The 24,267-nt window shown below is 34.3% G+C and overlaps 1 protein-coding gene across 1 annotated transcript in view; it reads right to left on the reverse strand.

Moving 5' to 3' along the window:
* GRIK2 (glutamate ionotropic receptor kainate type subunit 2) overlaps positions 1-24,267 on the reverse strand; it is a 592,671-nt gene that overhangs the window by 282,263 nt on the left and 286,141 nt on the right. The window contains exons 6-7 of the mRNA XM_037135552.2: positions 23,827-23,880; positions 20,302-20,475 (exon numbers count right to left, since the gene is read on the reverse strand). Of these exons, the coding sequence (XP_036991447.1) occupies positions 20,302-20,475; positions 23,827-23,880 (228 nt within the window). The remainder of the gene's footprint in view (positions 1-20,301; positions 20,476-23,826; positions 23,881-24,267) is intronic.

The raw sequence follows: 24,267 nt of genomic DNA on the forward strand, positions 1-24,267 counted from the left end.
TCTTCACGTGGTGTTCTCTGTGTGTATGTGTTTTTGTGTTCAAGTTTCCTTCTTCTTACAAGGACATCACTGTTATAGGATCAGGGCCCACTTGATCTTAACCTGATTACATCTGCTTCCTGGAAAGAAGCATTCCAAGTCATGAAAGCCAAGAGCCAACATCCAAGATTACTCTGTCCAGCAAAGCTATCATTTAGAATGGAAGGGCAGATAAGGTCAAGTTAAAGGAATCCACCATCACCAAGCCCTTATTAGATGACATGTTAAAGGGACTTATCTAAGACAAAGAAGATGGTCAAATATATGAACAGTAAAATGACAACAAACTCACAACTATCAACAACTGAATCTAAAAAAACAGAAACTAAGCAAACAACTAGAACAGGAACAGAATCACAGAAATGGAGATCACATGGAGGGTTAACAGTGTGGGGGGTGGAAGGAGGACAATGTGGGGAAATGTACAGAGAATAAGAAGCATAAATGGTAGGTACAACATAGAGGGTAGGGATTAAGAATAGTATAGGAAATGGAGAAGCCAAAGAACTTCTATGTAGGACCCATGGACATGAACTAAGAGGTGGGGTATGCTGGTAGGGGGGTACAGGGGAGAAGGGAAAAAGTGGGAGAAAAAAAATGGGACAACTGTAATAGCATAATCAATAAAATATACTTTAAGAACAAGATACATTTTAAAGATATTATGAATATAAACTAAAAAATGTTGAATAATGTTGATTTCAGTTTAATTTTCAAGAATGGAATTCATTTTTTAAATAAATTATTTTTATTTTTTATTGTATACATTATCTTTTAAACATTCTATTTCTGAAGTTGAGTTTTATCTTTCAGGGTATAAACTCTATTACAAATTCAGTTGTGTTCAAATACAAAATAAACGATTCTTTCTGCAAAGGAAGATAACTGCTCTGTTAGCTGGTTGAATTTTGGGACTTGTTTAGTGACTCATCAATTTACTTTGTCTATTGTAGTTAGTTACTGCAGTACACCCAATACCCAGAAGAGCAATAGGAAAAACACATATTCTACTTGCCTAAGAGGTAAATAAATAATATTTCAACTAACCAGCAAGGGGAGAAATAACATCTTATTTACTTCTCTTGTGTATCAACAGTGCCCAGGACAATGCCTGTCCCTTAATCAATACTCACTCCGATCAATTATTGAGTTTTAAGCTATATCACTGCACTCTAATAACTGACTTTAAAATAACTATAATAAACTATCATCTAGAAATATCGAGAGAATGCACAATCTTCGTGCATTTGTGTGTGTATGATTCAGACTTTATTATCAAAGACTGGATTGTTCTTATAATTAAGATAAAGTAGAATGAGTATCTTCAGAACTTACTAAGTGGGAGAAGCCTAGTCACACTTTCTCTTTGCTGTAGAATTTAGTTACAGGGCTATACTATCAATTTCTTAAAAACATTTAATGCATGTGTAAGCCATAGGTTATTTTTTTGAGAGAGAGAGAGGGAGGGAGAAAAAACATTGTATGCACCCTGACTGGGGACCAAACCCACAGCCTGCATGTGCCCTGACCAGGAATCGAACCGAAGACCTAACCTTTTGGTTTCTGGAACAACATCCAACTAATTGACCCACACTGGCAAGGGCCATATGGTTATTCTTAATTATCTCAATTATTGTGTCTATGTACACTGTAAGCTAATTCTACTAATTTCTATGCTTGCTTATAACTTTCTCACCCTATTTTCTTGAACACTACTGTGCATTCCTCATTGAATCAGAATAAACCTCTTGCAATTTTGAACTAGTTTCTGAATAGAACTATGTGCCAAATTAAAACAGGTTTATTTATTGGCAAACACATATAATCCTATACTGTGCTATAAGTAGACAATGGTTTTGAGATTTTTTTTTAGCTGTTGATTTTAATCTAAGGCCATGATGTCCATCCTCACTCACTCACCTGAAAACACTTACAGCTCATGGTAAATTAGGGATGGTTATTATAATCTAAGGAAGCTAAGAAAGAGAAGCTATATTCCCTTGACAAAAACTCTTCTAAAAGACCCCAAATATGTATGTGTAATGGCCATGGAAATGTCCTGCCATTATCTCCCATTAAGACAAACTACCACAAGGAATATATATATAGCTTATTAATGGCCTCCAATTTCTGCACCTTCATAAACACCACCATGTTCTCCAGGCCGCTCCATGCCAAAGACTAAACTGGGCAAGCTTGCTAGAACCAGGCCACTTGATGTAGAGGGAAGTTCTGGTTCACAGATCCTTGTTCAGCATGTCTAAGCATTTCTGAATCACATTCCCAGGTTCTTTGTATCCAGTCCTAACTTCTTTCTCCCTTCACAGATTTCAGACCCACATCTCAGCCTGAAGACTCTCCATATTTCAATTTGCTCCCTGTTTATACTTCACAGGCATATCTGCTAACAAATATGTTGTACATCTATTCTCATTTCAGCATTTGCTCCATGGAGGACAAAACAGATATGCTACTTGATGTATTTTTAATTATAAAATTAAAATTAATTAATGGCCTGCATAGTATAGGTACATATTTGAAAATATACAACAATAAGATAAAGTAAAAATTTGAGTAATAAATATGTAAGTAGACATGTCTTAGAGTGGTACTATATTTTTAAAAGGTAGTGACACCTAATTTAATTTCATGATTTGTGGTTAATTTTCTCTAGTATATTGAAAAATTTAAACTATTGTATGCATAAAATATATTTGGTAGAACAAAGTCAAGAAAATTCAGTCTTTACTATATGAAATATGAAATAAAACATGGCAATCTCTCTCTGGGTGGTGTCTTCATGGTGTTCATCTTTGAACTAAAAACAAAGATCAAAGCCCAACTCCATCACTGACCCCTAACTGAGTCATTTATGGGGCAAACCAGAGCTGCTGAAGATGACAGAAAGATATTCTGTCCAGCTCTGTTCTTGTGGCTATGTTTTGATGAGTGCAGCATATTGCATATGACAATGGCTAGAAGATTAGAATTGTGATATCTCCTTATATATTTCCTAACACAGTTTGTGTGTTTTATTACAGCACTTCTTAAGAAATTTATTTTAAATAGCTCATTAAAAAACAAAAACAAGCAATTTAAAGAACTGTATACTCGACATTTAAAGAGTATCAAAGTATGTGGAGAAACTAATTGGTATGTAAAATATTTTTACCACGTTTAACTTTGTCATTTGTTGCCAATTATAAATAATTACTGCCTTATATTGGTAACATATTAAAACAGGGAATTATTACATTAACTGTCACTAGCTTTATTTTACATGTAATTTAATACATTTTACCAAATTTTGTTCTTTTTCTTTGTCAACATTTGAAATATACACATTGTCCATAAAGATTTTTCTATTTCCTCTAAAGTAACACTACTCTATTATAAAGAGAGATGAACATTAAAAGAAACTTTTCTAATAACCAGTGACCACTTAAGTCCAGTACCCATTTGTAAGTTTGAGTACTTATGCATTTTTATGTAATGACCCATTCTCTAACCTCATCGTACTTCAACAGCGTGAGCACCATGATTGACATAACCAACCCCTCTGTCATTCTCCAAACAGGTTCTCCTCAAGGGGTCCATGAAATCATTTCTTTTCCTACTGCCTTACTGCAACCCTCTCCTCAATTGCATCTAGGGGTCTACTTCTCCTTACTTTTCAGATCAGTCCTTGATACTCTTCTCACCTCTGCCCATATTGTATTCCCAGATGATCTTGTCTAATCCCTTGGCTTTGAATATTATCTATGTCCCATGGACACACAGCTCTCTACTGTAATCATAATTTCAACTGCAGAAACCATTGGCCATCTCAAAATCATTCATTCTTCAAATCATCCCTTCCTTTATTCAACAAACATTGAGTGTCTACTATGTGTCTTACATTGTTCAGGCACAAAGAATAAGTAATGAGACCCTCACCAGGTAGCAGAGTTGGTTAGAGCACCATCCTGATATGCCAAGGTTGTGGGTTCAATCCTTCAGCGGGGCACATACAAAAAGCAACCCATGAATGCATAAATAAGTGGAACAATAAATCCACATTTCTCTCCTCTCTCTTTCCCTCCCTCTTTCTCTAAATTAAAAAAGAATACAATAGTGAAAAATAAGACAAAATATTTACACTTGAATGTCTAGTAGGCAACTCACACATAATGCATAACACGTATTTTACTCCCAAATCAGCTTCTTAATTCTTCCACATTTTCAGTATATGACCAATTTTCTTCAACTTCCCCAGACTTTTAAACCCTCCATGCCCCCTACCCATGGAAATAGATCCTAAGACAAGCATTCTGTACAAGTAGCTTATTTGGGTATTCCAGGAAACACTAGCAAGGCAGGGAAGAAGTGATACGGGAAGCAAAAGCCACGACTAAATGGTTTTTAAGCCAGCTACTATAATGTGCAAATGGAGCTTGATTTCACAGGGAAATTTTGCGAAATTATATGAAATGCACATCTCAGAATTACCTCATTGTAAGAGTAAGGAAGCTGGGATATTTATACATCCATTCCCACTGGTAATGGACTTCAATGAGCTGTTGGGCAGAGACGCTGATTGCCCAGTACTCCCAGCCTGCTGGACATATGAGCAGAGCAGCCTTCTGGAAAAAGTCCTTTGACACAGAGAAGCAGATATTGGCAGACACAATTCCTCTGGGCACTCTGAACCATAAAGCCAGATGGGGATGGGTAAGGAATTGGCAGTAACTGCTACATCCTCCTTGATTCTACCACATACCCCAATCTACCTATTAATGAATCTTGTGGACATTACCCCAAACTATATTTCAAATCCCATTACTCTTCTCAGCTCCACTGATAAAATCTGAGTCCAAATCACTGACATCTTTCATTAGCACTACTCCCCACTTTCACTCTTGCTTTCTACATTCTAATGTCACACCAAAGCCACAGGCATCATCTCAGTGCTGGAATCAGGTTATGTCCCTCCCCTCAATAAAGTCCTTCCAGTGTAATGACATAGAAACCCAAACTTACATATCCTTCACAGACCACTTCTCCAACCTTCTACCATTTTACTTCTTACTCTAAATAATCCTGAGTCACTTTTTTCCCTCAAATACAAGTTGCTTACTTCCATTTCAAGGAGTTTGCACTTTTCCTTCTGCCTAGAATGCTCTTATGATAAATCTTTGCATGGCTACCTATTTCTCATCATTTAGGCCTGTCTCCCACAGCATCTCCTCCAAACACCCTAGCTAAAGAGCCCTTCCCACCCCCAATGACTCTACTTTAATTTATGTAAATTAAGGAGAATTCACATAAAAGCAAATTCAAACTTTATCTTGTTTACCACTATATCCCTATGCTAAGAATAGTGCCTGAGACATATCAGGTTTTAAATAAATATTAGTTTAATTTTAAGAAAATATCTTACAAATGGTGAATGCCATATGATACTATTTTTAATGAAATATGTATGAGGACAAAGAATACTTAATGGAAATAAATACACAGATGAACTCTTTTCCTTTAAAGGAAACAAAAGTTAGTATTTCACTAATTAATTAACATTAGTTAAAACATATATATATACTTATTTTTTATTTTAACGTAAAACATCTGACTGTAAAGTTATCCCTAAATATATTAATGTAGAGCCAACGCTCTTTCACAGGGTCAGCTGAGTGAAATTTCTCTTCCGTTTCACATAAAACTCAAACATAAAGGGCTCTCCATGATTTCCATCTCTGGTTTCTTTCAATTGAGAGAAAAAAAAAGGATTGTAAATCAAACTATGTACAAGACTGTCTTATTCATATTAATGTAAAAAAATATTAGGTGACTTAACCTTACAAAGTTTTACAAAGTAATCATCTTAGTTTTCATAGAAACAAGTTTCTGTTTCCCCTTTTTATTTCCCAATGTTAAGTAATATTTAATTGAATTATTTCATTAATAAATATAAGCATGAAATAGTTTTGGAAGAAAGACCACTAACTTTTTTTTCAGAATACCCAATTGTGGAAGCAAAATACAGAAGTATGATAGAGTAGACTCTATGTTAGGAGGGAGTTTTTAGGCTGCAGGGAAAATCAGTTTAATTTCTCAAATATATTCCCAGCTAAACACAAGTATAGAGATTTTGGGTTACTGTCATTAATCAGTTAAGAAAATGTAGGTTAAGAGGGTTTCCTGTGATCCCTATAATGTTAGTTGATATTCTATTTCCTTGGCATTGTAAAGAATAGAAAAATGTAATATTTTCCCACATATTTTAGTTTAAAATTTTCTGCAGTATGCATTATCTATACAATAAAATTTAATAATAATAAATAATCACAATACTTTTAAGTGAACAAATGAGTAACATCTGTTTTTACCTTGTGATTTTAATTTACTTAAAATTTACTTAAATGACTCTCAAATCCAGAAACTATGCATTTTTTTGTCAGCTAAATTTGTGTGTGCCTACCTTACTGGCTGTAGAAGTTCATATTTTAAAGGTATTTCAGAGTCTTTAATTTATCACTTATTCATTATCCCCTTCCCTTTGATTAAGTAAGAAATTGGGAGAGAGGAATAAATATTTAAAGGATGAGAATAGAGTCTGAGGAGTTGATTTTAAAGGCAACATCTAGCAGAAGCAATATTTCCCTTGAAATCCAGGACCAGAATATAAATTAAAATCTGTTTTTTAAGGCATGGTCCCAAGACCCAAGACACATTTGGTGTGGAGCGTCCGGCTGTTCTGGCACAACTACTGGGAAACAAAAGGACTGAAAAAAATGCAGCAATTCTTTAAATGACATTCAATAAGACTTAACTTTTCTGACTTTCAGAAAAGTTTAGTTTAAATGACCAAATGGGCTACATCCTTTTCTATGAAAGGTTACAAACATATGGAAATAGATTCTGGGATGTTTTCCCTATTTCTAAGAAAGACATTAAGACCTTACCTCTTATGCAGTGAGAAACAATATTCTGGCTTCTAACTTTTTTATTTTACTTTAAAAATATATTTTTTAATTTTTGTGTTTTTTTTGTTTTTTAATATATTTTATTAATTATGCCATTACAGTTGTTCTATTCCCCCCCTTCGTTCCCCTCCACCCTGCACACCCCCTCCCCCATCATTCCCCCCTTTAGTTTATGACCACGTGTCTCAAGGTCTTTAGACTCTATATTTCCCATACTATTCTTGCCCTCCCCATATCTATATTCTACCTACCATCTATGCTACTTATTTTCTGTACCTTCTCCCCACTTCTCCTTCTCCCACTCCCCTGTTGCTAACCCTCCATGAGATCTTCATTTCTATGATTCGCTCCTGATCTAGCTGTCCTCTTAGTTTGCTTTTGTTTTAGGTGTGGTTCTTAATAACTGTGAGTTTGCTGTCCTTTCACTGTTCATCTTTTTTATCTTCTTTTTCTTAGGTAAGTCCCTTTAACATTTCATATAATAAGGGCTTGGTGATGATGAACTTCTTGAATTTGATCTTATCTGAGAAGCACTTTATCTGCCCTTCCATTCTAAATGAAAGCTTGGCTGGATAGAGCAATCTTGGATGTAGGTCTTTGGATTTCATGACTTGGAATACTTCTTTCCAGCCCCTTCTTGCCTGTAAAGTCTCTTTTGAGAAATCCGCTGACAGTTGGCTTCTAACTTTTTGTCAGATCTCTCTCTGTGAGGTACCACCACCACTGCCTTTGCAGCCAGTACCAGCCCCCTTCCCAAGCCACCTCCTCCACTAGACCGCCCATTTTTGTTAAAAGTACCAGCAGTGTCTTTCCACTCACCTAAGTTGGAAGGCTTATAGATCTCTTTTGTGTTCTTATTCTCCTTTCTTAATTAGTCCTCTCAGACTCCTTTTGTACCTCAAAGGGTCTTCCCTTTCAATCACATCTTTGAGCGCTATTTACAGCTTCCTGCCTTTGCCTTGAGTGAGACTAAGGCACCTGCACAGGGCCTCTAGATGAGCCTTTCTAGAAGCAGGGCAGGACAGGGAGAGCACAAGTCAACAAGGTAGAAAGGCCTGGATTTAAAGCTCGGCCTCCACCTTCTTTGCTAAATGTCCTTTGACAACATACTAAACATATTTGAGCCCCAGTTCCATTATCTGTAAACTGAGAAATAATGCTCACTTTGCAGCATTTTTATAAGAATCAGAGATAGTGTAAGGTTAGCATAGCTTCATATAACTACCATAAATGGCATGTTTTTCAGAGTAGATACACAGTAAATGGTGAATATTACCTGTATTGCACTCTCATATGCTAAAACATCGAATGGCTTTCCATTCTCTTATTCAATTTGGCCTTTCTGCTCTCATCTGGCCTTGTCAAAATGCTTTTTTGTTGTTGTTGTTTAAATTCACCTTCAAGATCCAGCTCGAGCCCCATCTTCTCCAAAATTTCTTTCCCAATCATACAAAACCTTCAATTCTCATAACACAGGTGTGCCCAGTACTTGGTGATAATAAAATAGTAACAACAAAATAAAACTAATTTAGCTCCATTTATAATGACAAACATCAAATACTCTAGGTGTAAGCTTGCTTTCTTTCTTTCTTTCTTTCTTTTTATTTCTTTCTTTCTTACTAAATAGATGAAAGCCAATTTTATAGCATTTCTATGGTGGCCATAGCAACTATACATTTGGTTTTATAGAGAACCTCTCTTTCCTTCATTCCTTAGTACCAGGGGCTTAAAAGTCCAGGAGAGAGAGAGTGGATAAATTTGCAAAACTTCTCCTAGGAAAGTAGGAAAGTCGTAGGAAGAAAACAAGACTCTGATCCAGAATACTGAGGGACTAAGGCTGCCCAGGTACAGGTGAATGAAAATAATCAGCCTCTGAGAGAAGACACAGCATGACCTGAGAGCACTGTGGAGGGAATAGGTCTGCAAACAACCTGTGACTGACATGGGGCTCCCGACTCAGCCACACTGACGCTAAGGGCAGGTTCCCAGCTGCACATTTGTTAGGTAAACTGAAGAGCTAGATAACTGGGAAGCTGAAACCTGGAATAGTGGCAATCCAGGCCAATCCGAGAATAAACTTGAGCCCTAGCTCCAGTGGTGAGTGACAGTCTAGGCAGAGGCAATTGGCGAAAATGGTCTCTAACACCAGAGGCAAAGGAGTGCGGGTGAATAAAATGACTGCCACATTTTCAGCAGAAATACCAGAACTCCAAATCTGACAATAGGTCCGGGATTGTGGTGTAATTTTCAGAAATGCTCCAAACCTGGTAGCAGCTATGGAATTCTCCAGTGTGAAGAGGGCACTTGTGTGTGGAGAACCTTTCAATGGAGCCTGGAGTCCCATCCACCAGCCTCATCAAGCTGATCAAGTCTCTGAGTTTCTAGGACTTATCATGGACTGCTGGATTTTCAGCCATGTACAGTGAGAAAACTACAAAGAAAGAAAACTATTTATCCTATTAATTTGGGCACATAACATTCTAAAGCTGTGATTTTAATGTGAGGTTTAGTTTATCCTAAACAAAGAGTAGGTAAACTCCCTTCAGAATATACTATTTTCTACATACTGGTAAATTTGTTACTACATGTCAGCATTTAAAAAATTTTATATGTATACATATATTTCTCTCTCTCTATATATATACACAATTTAAATAATAATATATATTCTTATCATTCACATGGTCAAATATCACCTATTACATAGAGTGGGTGTTCAGTAAATAGTTGGAAAATAAATGAATATGTAAAAATGTACAGGAAATTTTCACGAAGAATTGATTTGGTATCATTTTAATTTCTGTATGTATTTAATAACTTTATTTTTGCTCTTCTGGTTCAATTTGGTCATGGGATATTCTGAAGATTAATGAATAAAATATTTATGACATCTTTTAGAAAGGTAAATGAAAGATCAACATAATTAATATTTCCTCTCTGCACAATAAAGCCAAGGAATTCCAACTATCCCTAGGGCAAATTAACCCTCAAACTCATTTCATTCTGTCTGAAATATTCTTTTAATTTATTAATGTAAACTTAAAGAGTATTGGCCAAGCATATCTAGGAAATTAGTATATCAGAGTAAACCCTTGCCATTTCTTAGTCTTTTATATCACAAAAATGCACAGGCTACACTTTTTGAAGAAAAGTCTTTCTAATTTAAATCTAATTATTTAGGTGCCAGCCTTGTGAAATGAACATCAACAATTTGATACTAAAGCTAGCTCTGATTCATGCTCATTCACTTCTTCTCATCTATTGCATTAAAGTAGGCAACTATCTACTTTTAGATTTTTTAAGTAGTATTACGTAGTTGCATTCTTATTCAGTTGTCACATTTGTACAACAAAGCATTAAAAGACTGGATGAGTGACAAACTTTACTCTGAATAGAAACAGCACTTGCACTAAAGTTCATGGTCTTTGCCTTGAGGAAAACGCAGACCATTTTTGGAGGATCAACTGTTCACCAGACACTGTCTTTAAGCAGTGTATCTGTGCACTTACTCTCCAAAATGACTGAATTCACTGGGGCATATTATTATTTCCATGAAACAGATGAAGTGCTTGAGGCTCAGAGATGTTAAATAATTAGGAGTCTATACAGAATGGAATAAACAGGCCTCAGCTTCAATAGTCAGATGTTCTCATCCCAATCTCATCCCAACTTTTGTTCTAAGACAGGATGTGTTTAGCAGTCTTCTATAACTGGCATTAAAAAACAAACAAAAAACCCTAAGAAAAATTCATCTTGCAATTTTCTGCCTAACAAACCACCTTCTTAATTTTAAAAAAAAGTGACCTGACAATGAGAGGAAATAAATGGTCCGTACCATTTCATAAACTCCTAACTAGACTTAACAATCTGTTTAAAAGGGACACATAATTCTAGTGGCACATTTAAAATCATTGTGATTGGCTTCATTTTTAATGATTAATTCAAGTACTAAATAGATTCTTCATGAATGCTTCTTAAAGTTTCTATGTCAAGGAATCATGGGGCACATACACACACCAAATACCTACTACAGTGTAATTGCATATAACAGATTATGATTGATGCTGAAGTAATATGACTGCATAATTTAAATTATAATCACTATGCCATAATTTGTTCTATATTTATCAAGCACTGAAAGTTTAAGAGGAAGCAATGATATAGCTCATAATTATAAAAATCCTCTAGGAAGGTTTCCAATATTTTTATCTATTAATTTAGAGCCTTTATTGCAGCCTTAAGATAGCACACTAAAATTTATTATTTTTCTTGGACAAGTCACACAAACATATTAAGTTACAGTGTTAGAAAGTGTTGGAAATGCAATTCAGATGCTGCCTCCTGGCCTCTGTTAACTTTAGGAAGGAATAAGAGGTTTTACTAGACCAACTACCTCACCCAAAGTTGAAGTGAAACCCTGTATGTTAAACTTGAAGAAACAATAAATGCAACATTTTTGCTGGTTTCTAATTCATCATGCCCAACATTTTACTTGTGGATGCTCAAGGACTCTTTCTGTTTGCTTCTGATTATAGTCCTGGGAACTTCCTTCATGAATAACCTACCTATTCTATATATCTGCATCTATAAAATGAAGATTATATCTGCCCTACAATGTTGTCATGAGGCAATAAGAGCACTAGGATATAGTAAGCATTAAATGTATTGCACAAATAGGTTGTTTTATAGTAGAGGTTGTCAAATATAAATGGTAACACATAATGGGAGCTAGACTCAGAATTTATGAATAATCATCATTTGGATCAAAGTTCCTAAGGCTACCCTACATCCTAGAGTCCTTAAAGTCATATATGTATGGTTCTGTCTTTAATAATAGACTCAGGTAATTCTTTGGATCAAATAGGCAAGATAATTTCTATGTTGGTAGGGAAGGTAGGTAGATAATTTAAAAACAAAAAAGAGGAAAATATACACTGTGGTACATATTTACATAATAGGTATGATTGTTGTTTATTATATACATTATATATTTTATTATACACCAAGTTCATTATTCATTTGCATCTTTTCCAGTTGTCTTAATGTTTAAATAAAATTGTTCTATAACTGAGCATGACAAAAAAACTTGCAGTTAAAATCAGAAGGATAATTATCAAGTCATGTTTCCTTTTCAGTCTCCAATTTGTCAGATATGTGAACACGTCAGTTTCTAGCTGGCAGTGCTGGACGTTGCCCTCCTGCCAGAGCACTCGACATCCCCTTCTTTACGTGTCTTTGTCATTGATGTCCCTTGAGGAGCTCACTGTCCTCAGTAAAAAAAATTTCTGTCTCACTAGACTTTCTCATACATTTTTCATCAGTTATATCCATATGTAACTATAATTAAATATAAAATAAAAATCTAAAAGAAGGTGAAGGAAATTATGAGCAAAAATGTATTAATCCTTAACAAGTTTGTATTGCATGATTTTAGACCAGTGCCTGGAAGATAAATTTTGCTCGTCAAGGTAGAAGGGGCAAAAACGTCTCTTTATTCAACCTTACCTTTACCAAGGGAAAAGTTTAAAAATAGACCTAAAGAGTAACACAATAAATGTTTCATTGCAACTATCAGTTTTCACATAAAAATTACTTAAAATAGAAATTCCATCTTTCTTTTTTTTTAAATATTTTCTTTATTTATTTTTCGAGAGAGGGGAAGGGAAGGAGAAAGAGTGGGAGAGAAATATCAATGTGTGGTTGCCTCTCATGCGTCCCCTGCCGGGAACTGGCCTGCAACCCAGGCATGTGCCCTGACTGGGAATCGAACCGCGATACTCTGGTTTGCAGGCCCACGCTCAATCCACTGAGCTACGCCAGCCAGGGCCAGAAATTCCATCTTTCTATCAACTTTAGATAAATGTTGATTATTTAACTTACCAATGAGCAAAGGCAGTTTGGTGGAATGTTAACAAAACAATAAGAAGTTGTCCTCCATCTAAATTATTTATATTCAGATTTAACTTGCAATTTAGTAACTTATAGAAGATTAATAGGTATATAAAACAAAGAAATAAAGTGCCATTCTGTTAATCATGCCACATACCCCATGTCCCTTTACTATTCATTAAATCCAACATATACAAATGCAATAAATGTTGTATTTTTTACTTCATTACATACCCTGAAATCTCTTATACAAATATTTATTCCCTACTTGATTATAAATGGATCTTAGAATATTTCTTCTGTAGTAAAGACAAGAATAAAACAGTTCCACTGAAAAATTTTGTTAAATATTTAAATTTCTCAGCAAAATACTAAGAAGTTATGCAAAACTTCTGGTAATTATATGTCTGTGTCTTGCTACCATAAAATAGAATGAAAAATAAAAAAAATTGAAGGAGGAATTAGGAAAACTAGATCAATCAAATAAGTACCAAATTAGTAAGACATCAATAATCAAATGTAAATATGATTTTGTACCAATGAAGATGGGAGAAATGATCAGTGAGACATTCAGTATCTTCTAATGCTGTCAGTTCCCTAGATTCTGTGAGGCAATATTGCTGGTGTCTTCATCACCCAATCCTGAGAGCGTGGTATCAAATTCTGAGTGTATGTACAATATACACACCATTAAAATTAATTAAAGGAAGGAAGGACAATTGATTCATTATTTTGCTACTTTTTACGGTTTTCTTTTAGGGTTTTAGTGGAATAGGAGATATGCCTTTCTTTGTTGATTAAAAAAATGGTATAAGTTATTTTGATCCACTGCTTGGCAAAGTCTCATATTTATTCTCATTTCAACTGAATCAAAGAAAATAGCTATATCTAATTAAGATAAGCAAATAGTAGCAAAGGCAGACTTGCACTTTAGCAATAAGTGAAAGCCTGCCTGGCCATACCTTATTTTTCTGTGGTCTATTTTCACTGACTTTTCTGAAGGTACATGTTTTTAAAGCAGAGTAATCACTTGTGCACTCAGCATATGAGCTAATTCCTTCCTGTAAATTGTGTATAGAAGATATTGATTTATACATTTAAGTTGATCTGATTATGAAAGAAATGATAAAATCCAGGCCATGTTCTTTTGTCAAAAAGAACTAATTGTTGAAGAGAGCTGGAACTCAAACACATGAAGAATCACCTCCCTTACAAATATTCTCCCATTATGTAAAAAAGAATGGCAACTACTCTTCTAACCCACTAAAATTTTGCTGTTTAATCAAAAGCATTTATAGACTTTTTCTGTTTAACATATTCTAACAAATAATTGAGACTAGTTTAATTGCAGTTTTAGTCATTATTAATTTGTGTTGCAAATTTACATGATCAAGAACTATGTGTGATATTCCATATCAATGTAAAAATGGTATTTTTAATCTGATGAAAGAATTACAGGGACATTAGCATTAGTATGCATAGGCATAATTGGAAAACTGAGAAGGATTTCTGGGATATAGCTAGACTATTTAAAATTTACCTCAAGGTGTTTGTTCTTGACTTCATTCTCTTGAATTGAAATTGCTGCAAACTCAATAAATATAATTATCATGAAACTCTAATGGGTTCAAAAAGTGAATCTTGACCTTATAGTAACTGTTCTTGGGGAAAGTAAATATCTGTTCAGAAGACTGAGTGAAATGTCATTTGATCATGTAGTAAAAGAACAATAATATTTCCATACCCCAGGAGCATGGAAATAAATGAATACGTAATAGAGAGTGCACAGTAAAGTGTTTTATGGTAAGTGCTGATATCTGGGAAGGATTTTAAAGCACTAACTGAGTGATAGTTTATGGGCAGGGGTAACAGTACTAGAAATGTGATATCATGGGGGAAGAAAACCTTTATGTTTGAAGGGAGAGGGTTGGGCTTCCTTTCTTTCATTCTTGACTAGACCAGGCTTGGGTATACTGTGTAACTTGGTATCTTGGTTGGATTGACACCAGATGAAGATTCAACTTTACTGCAATACTAACATTAATATCTTTAATATAAGGAACCCAGACCATAAAAGAAGAAACTACAACTATAGAAGAAATGATCTTGTGTTCAATAGTCATTTAGCTGATAAACACTCAATATAAGGGTCAATGAAAGTGCTAGTGTAACCAGTAATATTGTTCTACATCCAGTTTACTGTTTCCTTTTATAGCTCCAGCATGAAGAAAGAATGTGAAAGTATATTATAATCTTATATAGTGAGAAATGGCCATGTTAGTGATAATAATGGGTCTTGCAAAAACTAAGAACTTCACTGATAGTATTATTTCTTTATGGAACCATCGAGATCCCCCCCAAAAAACCCAAGAGATATAAAAAGTACTGAGATCTCATGAACTTACCAAAGGGAACATTGTCAATGTCACCATGCTAGCCTATTATTATTTTCTAATTAGATCCTCTTAAATTTCTGATGCCACTTATGGTGGAAATAGCCTACTAATTTCTTTTTCTAAATATTTAACAACTAGGAATGTTTACAATATAATCTTAAATGGAAAGAAAAAGAATGTTACTGCAAGGCATAAGCATGCCAACATTTTTAATAAAGATTGTATTTACTTGTTTTTAGAGAGAAAGGAGCAGAGGGTGAAAGAGAGAGGGAGAAAGATCAGTGTGTGAGAGAACCACTGATCGGTTGCCTCTCAGACATGCTCCAACCTGGGACCAGGATGCGACCCAGGCATGTGCCCTGACTGGTAATTGAACCACCAGCCTTTCACTTTGGGGATGACATCCAACCACTAAAGCCACACTGGTCAGGGCTGCCAATATTTTTATACAGATTTGCTACTGGTTTTATTTTTCAATATTCATTCACTATTTTGTAATTAAAGTTATTGTCACATAAAAATATCTTGCATATAATCTTTTATATCATCATATAATATTATATAATAAAATTTTAAGCACATTATCAATTTCCCAAAAGAAAAATTATAAAAATTAATTAATCAAAATGTTTGGGGGAAGAAATATTTATTTTTAATGGCAAACTTCATCTCTTTTACCAAAAATATTTTTTGTTCCATGCTTGGTTTATGAATATGATAGAATAAATAGCTAGTATACATTTTTGGAAAAGAAATATTATTCAAAAAGTGTTCATGCAATTAAGTTTATCTTCAGCCTATTTACTGAAAAAATGTTCCCATGTAAATTTTTTTGGTTAAATATTTATAGTTTTTAGTAACTCAAATAAAATATATATAAATGAAGAAGTAATTATCTCTTATATGTGACAACTTTATTTTTTCTTATTTAAGATGCCGCTTGAAAAGCATTTCATGGCCATGCCAAAGAAAAAAATGGTGACATTTAAAATTCTTCTATAGATTTCAATAGTCTAATTTTCTTACCAGTGCACATTTACTCTACCACTTATCTCTCACTAAATCACCTGCCAGTTCAGCGAAAGGGAAGGACTGAGGAGGAGTGGAATCATAGCTAGAAGGAAAGAACCTCAACTTCGATTCCTCCTAAATCCCTGTCTTTTTTGTACAGTACCATCTTCTAAGTATAATTCCCTCGAAGAGTCACTATGTCCCAGGATAAGAAATGAATACACCTTCCTTTGTATTTATCTATCTTCCAACAGTTTATACAAGTTACCAGAAGTCAGAGAGTACTTTGTTTCAGGGGATGACATTAAATTAACTTCAGGGAATCATATGGAAATACAAAGAGAACCAAGTCAAGTTGGATGATTTTTGTGCTTCAAATATACAAAGGGGCACAACAATCCCTGGACGTATCAGTGAAAGTCCTAGAGGATAAAGGTGTTAAGACTGTAATGATGCCTATTGACCTACTTCTCCTAAACCAATGTGTAATGATTTTGAATAACAAATGACAAAATACCCATTCAAATACCTCTGAAACTAAAGAGGGGTAAAAAAGGCTAGAAAGAATACGTGAAAAAATACACATATTCAAATAACAATTTAAAGGACAGTATACACTTTACTGTTTAAAATGACATTGTCTTATTGAGATTTAGAAGTTCAACTCACTATTTTCAAACTGGAAACAAAATAGAATATGTGTGATTTTTTTCTAGGCTGTATATTACTTTTAATCTGGACATACTTTAGAGGAAAAATATCTTTATTTTTAAGTTACTTATATACTGTCCCTCTAAAAACATTTATCAAATATGCCTTAGATTAAAACCAAAATAGCAGAACTAATCTGTCCTCTCAATTAATGCAGAAGAGTAAAATTCCCCTTATAATTTCTTCAGAAAAATTACTATGGAAATAAAGCATTTTCAAACTCTGATAGGTTACTTTTCTCACTAAGAGAGAACAAAAGTCATTGTATCTATCAGAAATTTGGTTGATTGAGGATGACAATTTTCTCAGTGTCTATAAGCCACTCAATTCATGTCATTAACTCTTCTTTTAGGAGAAAAAATTTAAATTTCCCTTTATTTCACTACAACATTAAAAAACATTCTGAAAACCCAGTGAACCAATTAATGAACAAAATTATAATCATAATAGGAGAAGATTTTCCACACAATAGTAGAGAGGAATATAGGTGTGGGCCAAAGTAGGGTTACAGTTGTGAGCACTCAAAGAAGTTTATTCTTGCATTTATTTATTCATTTATTATTGTATTATCATTAACCTTCTTTTTCCCACCCCTGTATTTATGCTTATAAAGTTTCCACCTGCAACTGACACATAAAAAGCAGGTAGGAATGACCTAGGAAATGTGAACATTGTCAAAGTGCTGAACTATTTTATACATTACAGTGGTAATTCAGTCTATAGAAAATAGATCCAATGAGAATACATCAGGTATTTATAATTTGTTTAAATAGTATATTATAACCATCAAGTCCTGAAAATCACTAGCTACATTTGGCTATGGAATACCTGAAATGTGAGTAGTCCGAATGAATAGCTGTGGTGTCAAATACTCACGAAATTTCAAAGACTTAGTAAAAAAAAGGCAAATATCTCAGTCATAACTTTTATATTGATTACCTGTTCAAATAATAGTTATTTTTGATAAAATTGGTCAAACAATAAATTAACAACATTGATTTTTACCTAATTTGTATATGTTATTTAACATAGCTATTGAAAACTTTAAAATTAAGTATATGCCTTCCATTAGATTTTTATTTCATTGGCAGAATGGTATAAACAACTAAAGATACATAAGAATATATCCTTTTTTTTTTTTTACAGTTTCTGCATTAGTCCAGTTTCTAAGTGTAAACTAGCACTTGAAAATGACAAGTGTGATTCTTGGTTAGTCTTGAGCCTCTAAAAGTGAGTAAGAAAATGAAAAGCCAGAATACCAATACCTATATGTTACAAAATAGACTTTAAAAGTTATAATAAGAGACAAAGAAGGACACTACACAATGATAAAGGGAACACTCTAACAAGAAGATATAAACCTAATAAACATTTATGCACCTAAATAGGAGCTCCTAAATATGTAAATAAAATCTTGATGGACAGGAAGGAAGAGATCGACAGAAATACCAGCATAGTACAGGATTTTAACATCCTATTAGCATCAATGGATAAGATGTTCTAGACAGAAAATCAATAAGGAACCAGCAGCTTTAAATGATACACTAGATCACATCATTTTATTTTATCATTTTTTAAAGATTTTATTTATTTATCTTTAGAGGGGAAGGGAAGGAGAGAAGGAGAGAAATATCAATGTATGGTTGCCTCTCCTGTGTCCCCAGCTGGGAACTGGCCTACAATCCAGGCATGTGCCCTGACTGGGAATTGAACCGCGATACTCTGGTTCACAATCCTACACTCAACCCACTGAGCTACACCAGCCAGGGCCAGATCACATCATTTTAATTGATATCTTCAGAGCATTTCAACTCAGAACAGCAGATTATACATTCTTTTCAAGTTCACATAGAACATTTTCTAGGACAGAGAACATACTAGGACACAAAACGAGTCTCAATAAATTTGAGAAGACTGAAGCATGTTACTAAACAATGAATGGGTTAACATGAATTCAAGAAATAAATCCTTGAAACAAATGAAAATGAGACCACAACAACCCAAATCTATGGGACACAGTGAAAGCAATCCTAAGAGGGAAACTACAGGCCTCCCTCAAGAAACAAAAAACACTTCAAATAAAGAGTCTAACCTTATACATTCAGGAACTAGAAAAATAACAACAAACAAAGCTCAAAGTGAGTAGAAGAAAGAAAATAATAAAAATCAGAGCAGAAATAAATAAAATAGAGTCTAAAACAACAACACAAAAGATCAAGAAAACCAAGAGCTGGTTCTTTAAAAAGATAAACAAGATCGACAAACTTTAACCAGACTTATAAAGAAAGAAAAAAGAGAACCCAAATAAATAAAATCAGAAATGAAAGAGAAGAATTAATAATTGACTCCACAGAAATACAAAAGATTGTAAGAAAACAGTACAAGCAAGTATATGGCAACAAATTGGACAATCTGGACAAAATGGATAAATTCCTAGACACATGAAAATTTACAACATATTAAGTTCCTTTAAAACAATATGTATAGCTATAAAAGTTGGAGTTATTTTAACTTTGAATATGTACCAAGACTCCTAAGTACTGAAATCCTGTGGCCTTTTAGTGCGTCTGTGTTTGACTTTCCCATGAGGCCATGTAGGAAACTGTGTTCTTGTTATTGGTGAAAGGAACCTCACTGAAGATTTCATTTGTTATTCCAGATTTTCTTGCCTGGTTTTCAGGGATGGGGTATGGAGCCAGAGGACATGTGCCAGGGATTTCTCTAACAACAACATCTATTCCATGAGCTTTTGCTAGGTGCTTATTTTTTTGAAGCATATTGAACATTTTTGCTATTATTAACAAATACTATCATATTATTTATACATTATACTAACACAATAATATATTTACACAATATATTATCATAATATTCAATAAATGTATTAAAAGTGAGTAAGCTTAAGGGAGACTTTTATGTGGTCTAAGGCATCCATGTGACATCACATATCAGAAACCAGCAGGTTAAAGAATAATCATACACTGGTAGTTAAAATCAGAAGGCAAACTCTCAGACAATGGCTCCTTTTCACTCTCTAATGTATCATCTATATGGCACTACATTGTAGTACTCTAATGATGGTAGAAATTCCTCTTAAGATACTTCCATAAAAAGTGTAAATTTGCAATAAAAAACTGATTTAGAAAACTATTAAAAGAATTATTTTAATAGTAGTTCTGATATCATGCCTTTGAGGGCAAGCAATTAAGCCAAAGTTTGAATCCAGAGGATTTAATAAGTTATGCAATATTACTGAAAAACACATAAACTGATCTTTAAGTGGGTATTCATACCGTCATAAATCCATCCAGCAAACCTGAATCGGGTTTTGGAGGTGCCTGCAACCGTTCCATTGACCATTTTTCAATGATGGAGGAGACTTGTGTATTTTCAGTATTTAATATTCTGAACCCTGTCATGTTAACACCACTGTAGCGGTAGGGTTCTACATCAAGGGCAAAAAGGTCCTGAAAAACAAATTTTTCATGTATTATCAACAGAGTATATTCACAGGCACACATAATGGAAATAGTTTATTCTTACTTTCCTTAAGATAGTTAATATCAATGTTTCTCAAGTGATATTCAATATCACAAATCACCAAGATTCAAATAGACTATCCTCATGTTTGCCAATGCAAATATATGCACTTTATATAAACATATATACTTTACTTTGCCAATGCAAATATATATGTGTGAATATATAATATATATCATATATATGTATAAATATATATATATATATACACTTTATGTATGTATAATATTCTAATTCCACCAAGGGATCAAGAGCCTTTTTCTAACCACTTTAAGATTTACCTAAGTTTTCTTCTCCATGTTAGATAGCTTGCCTTTACATAGAATGCATCTACATTTTATTTTTAACTGATTAAAGGTGTTTTTTTCCATTTCTATTTATCCCCCTTACACTTTCTTCCACCATCCCAAACCCTCTCCCCACCACCACACTGTTGCCTACAGCCATGAGTCTTTTTTCTTTTTTTGTGTGTGTGAGACATCTCCACCACCCAGTCCAACCAGAGCTGTCAGCCTGTTCTCAATAAGTCTGTCTCTATTCTGCTTGTTAATTCAGTTTGTTTGTTAGATTCCACATATGAGTGCAATCATGTCAAATTTTTCTTTTTCTGACTGGCTTATTTCATTTAGCATAATGTTCTCTAGGTCCATCCATACTATTGCAAAGGGTAAAAAATCATCTTTTTCATGGCCACGTAGTATCCCGCTGTGTAAATACACAATTGTTTTATCTGCTCATCTACTGATGGACACTTGAGCTGTCTCCAAATCTTGGCTATTGTAAATAACACTGCAATGAAGGTGTGCAATAAAGGTATTCTTCCCTACCCTGGCTTGTGTGGCTCAGATGATTGAGTGCTGGCCTGAGAAGCAAAGGGTCCTTGGTTTGATTCCCAGGAAGAGCACATGCCTGGGTTACTGGCAGGTACATAGTAGGGGGCATGTGAGAGACAACCACATATTGATGTTTCTCTTCCTCTCTTTTTATCTCCCTTCTCTTCTGTCTAAAGATAAATAAATAAAATCTTTTAAAAATTATGAAAAAATAAATTAAAATAAAGGTATTCTTCCTATGCCTTGCTTTCTTGGCTGATTAATGTAATTTTTCTGTTTTGTCTTTTTTTTAAAGAAACAGTTCATAAAATATGGCTTCTAACTAAAAAAAGGAGATCAAAGCTGAGAAAAACAGTGAATATGGGCCTTTTTTGTTGCAGAATGCTTTCAGTCCCTTTGTCTTCAACCCTACCAGGCAACTTCACCAAAAGAAACCCCTTCGATTTAAGTTGCACTTTCCCGCCTATATACAGTGAATGCTCTCACTTTGCCCTTCAGTTTTCCCAAGACACAGGAAAACAAAGCCATCAGGGGATGTGGATGTCACTATGAGAACATGCAGCATGTGGGCCTTTTTTCTTCTTTCAAACTGATGTCACAGACAACATGAGAACTGAGGCAGGATTAATGCCATTGGTCTTATGCACAGCTTGTCTTGGACCCATACAATGATACAGGCTAGATAATAGGAATAAAAGGCAGTGAAGAGCAACTGACATTGGCATGAGTTGTCCTGTGTTGTAAAAAAAAAATAACGGATCTTTAGGTCTTTGTTTTTCAATGTTTGCTATCAAGCCAAGGGGATATATACACATAATGTATTGAAGTATATGCTAAGGGGTAAAAGAGTAGAAATCTGCAAGTCGGAAACAAAACAGATGACTTACAATTTTTATAGTCAGAAACAACTTTATAAAGCAGAAGGAATTTACAAAAAAATAATTCATGAAAGGGAATAACAGCAAACAAACAAATAAATGAAACAACTAGAAAAATTTGGTTAAAATCAAACTAAAAAAGGCTTTCAATTATAGGCCAAGTTCTGTATGTCCTAAACTAGATTCTTCATTTTTTTCTTACTGATACTTTTGCTTTCCTAAAATCTTATGATTAGGGGAGAAATGAGTTTCAGCAGAATTAACATATAATTTGCTGATGAATGAAGGCATACATTCCCTCTCTCCCTAGCTATCCCGAAGTTTCTTACAGGCCACAAAAATCCCCTGAGAGCACAGCAGAGTTGGAGACACACAGCTGTTTCACAGAGGAAGGTGTTTAAAAGAAAAAGGCCCCAGTGGAGTCACTTTCACAAAGCCCATGTTACCAAACGAGGACTCAGTACCTAACCTAATGCAGTTTCAACCTTCCCCAGGAATGTCATCTTAACTGGTCTGTCTGTAACTTCCTGGTCAGCACCAGTGAAGTAATCTGCCTAAATGTACCCTTTTGTCCTGGGATGGGGGTAACCTTGCCTGAAATAATGCCTTTCTTCAGTTATGTCTTTTTTTCCCACCCCCTCTCTGCCTCAAATGCCTTTTGGGTAGCTCCTCAGAGCTCCACTCTACTAGGTAGATGGGATGCTGCTCCATTCAGAAATTGTTCAATAAAGCCAATGAAATTTTTATATTTAGAGAGAGAGGAGGGAAGGAAAGAAACATCAATGTGTGGTTGCCTCTTGTGTGCACCCAAGTGGGGACTGGGCTGCAACACAGGCACGTGCCCTGACTGGGAATCAAACCAGTGACAGTTTGGTTCACAGCCACCCTTAATCCACTGAGCTACGCCAGCCAGGGAAGCCAGTGAAACTTTTAAGTTTACTTAGTCGAATATTATTTTTTTCCTAAAGAAAAATCAGGATATGAAATGATAAATAGAGCTAAAAGTAAATGGGACTGGTAAAACAGTAAAGTTAAATTTTCATGCATAGTAAGAAAAACTGTGTGGTGGGCATATAAAGACAAACGATAAGGGTAACATTCAATTTGCCAATTGTAAATCAAATAACATTGACTTTTTAAAAATCCGACCAAACACAGGCAAAAGCAAGATAGTAAATTTAATCTTCTAAAAGAGCAGCTTCAATAAATGGGATTTTTGTAAGGTGAACAGAGCTAACAACATAAGAATTTGTGCCTTTCTAAAACATTCATTTCTCAAGCAACCTAATTTTAAAATCGATTATTTCTCTATAGTAATATAAAAATAAGATAATATTTTGAATTTAATATCAGAAATGATAATATTTCAAAATTACCAGTTTCCCACCAAGAATTTTTAGTTCTCTGTGATGATAATTCCTCCTGGGTTTTATTAGAATAATACATAATATAACTACAAAAGGGCCAGTCATTATACTATTTTTTCTCACTCAAAACTTATTTCCAATTATGGAAAGCTAGATAATAAAATTTAGAACATTATATTTACATTCTATAAATTACTTACCAAAGTGGTAAAGATATAATGATAATATTCTGTCATCATTCCCATAGCTAATGCCTGAAAAGTAGAAAATAAAAATTATATAAATATATTGATATTGAAGGTACACATTATATGAAATAAGTTATGTCAATAAAACAAGTGAGAACAAAACAGAGGGTTGTAATAAAGAACCAGCCTATAACATCAAAGTCACATCAAAATGGGTCAAACTAAGTCTTTTCTCCATAGTTAAAGAAGATTAGTGTTTCCTGAAGGAATTTCAGAACTAATTCTCTTGATAGAAAAGCTATTAGTTGAATGTTTGCAATTGCAAAGCATATTGCATTGGATATTAAAGACATTTCATTTCACATACACCTGAGGTAGCACATCTTAGTTCATTACATTTCTGATGCGTCCACCACAAACACCCTGATGAGGAACACCAGTTTATTTTGATGA

Source organism: Artibeus jamaicensis, unplaced genomic scaffold (assembly GCF_021234435.1).
Source record: "Artibeus jamaicensis isolate MK-2021 breed Jamaican fruit bat unplaced genomic scaffold, CSHL_Jam_final contig_387, whole genome shotgun sequence".
Classification (NCBI taxonomy): domain Eukaryota; kingdom Metazoa; phylum Chordata; class Mammalia; order Chiroptera; family Phyllostomidae; genus Artibeus; species Artibeus jamaicensis.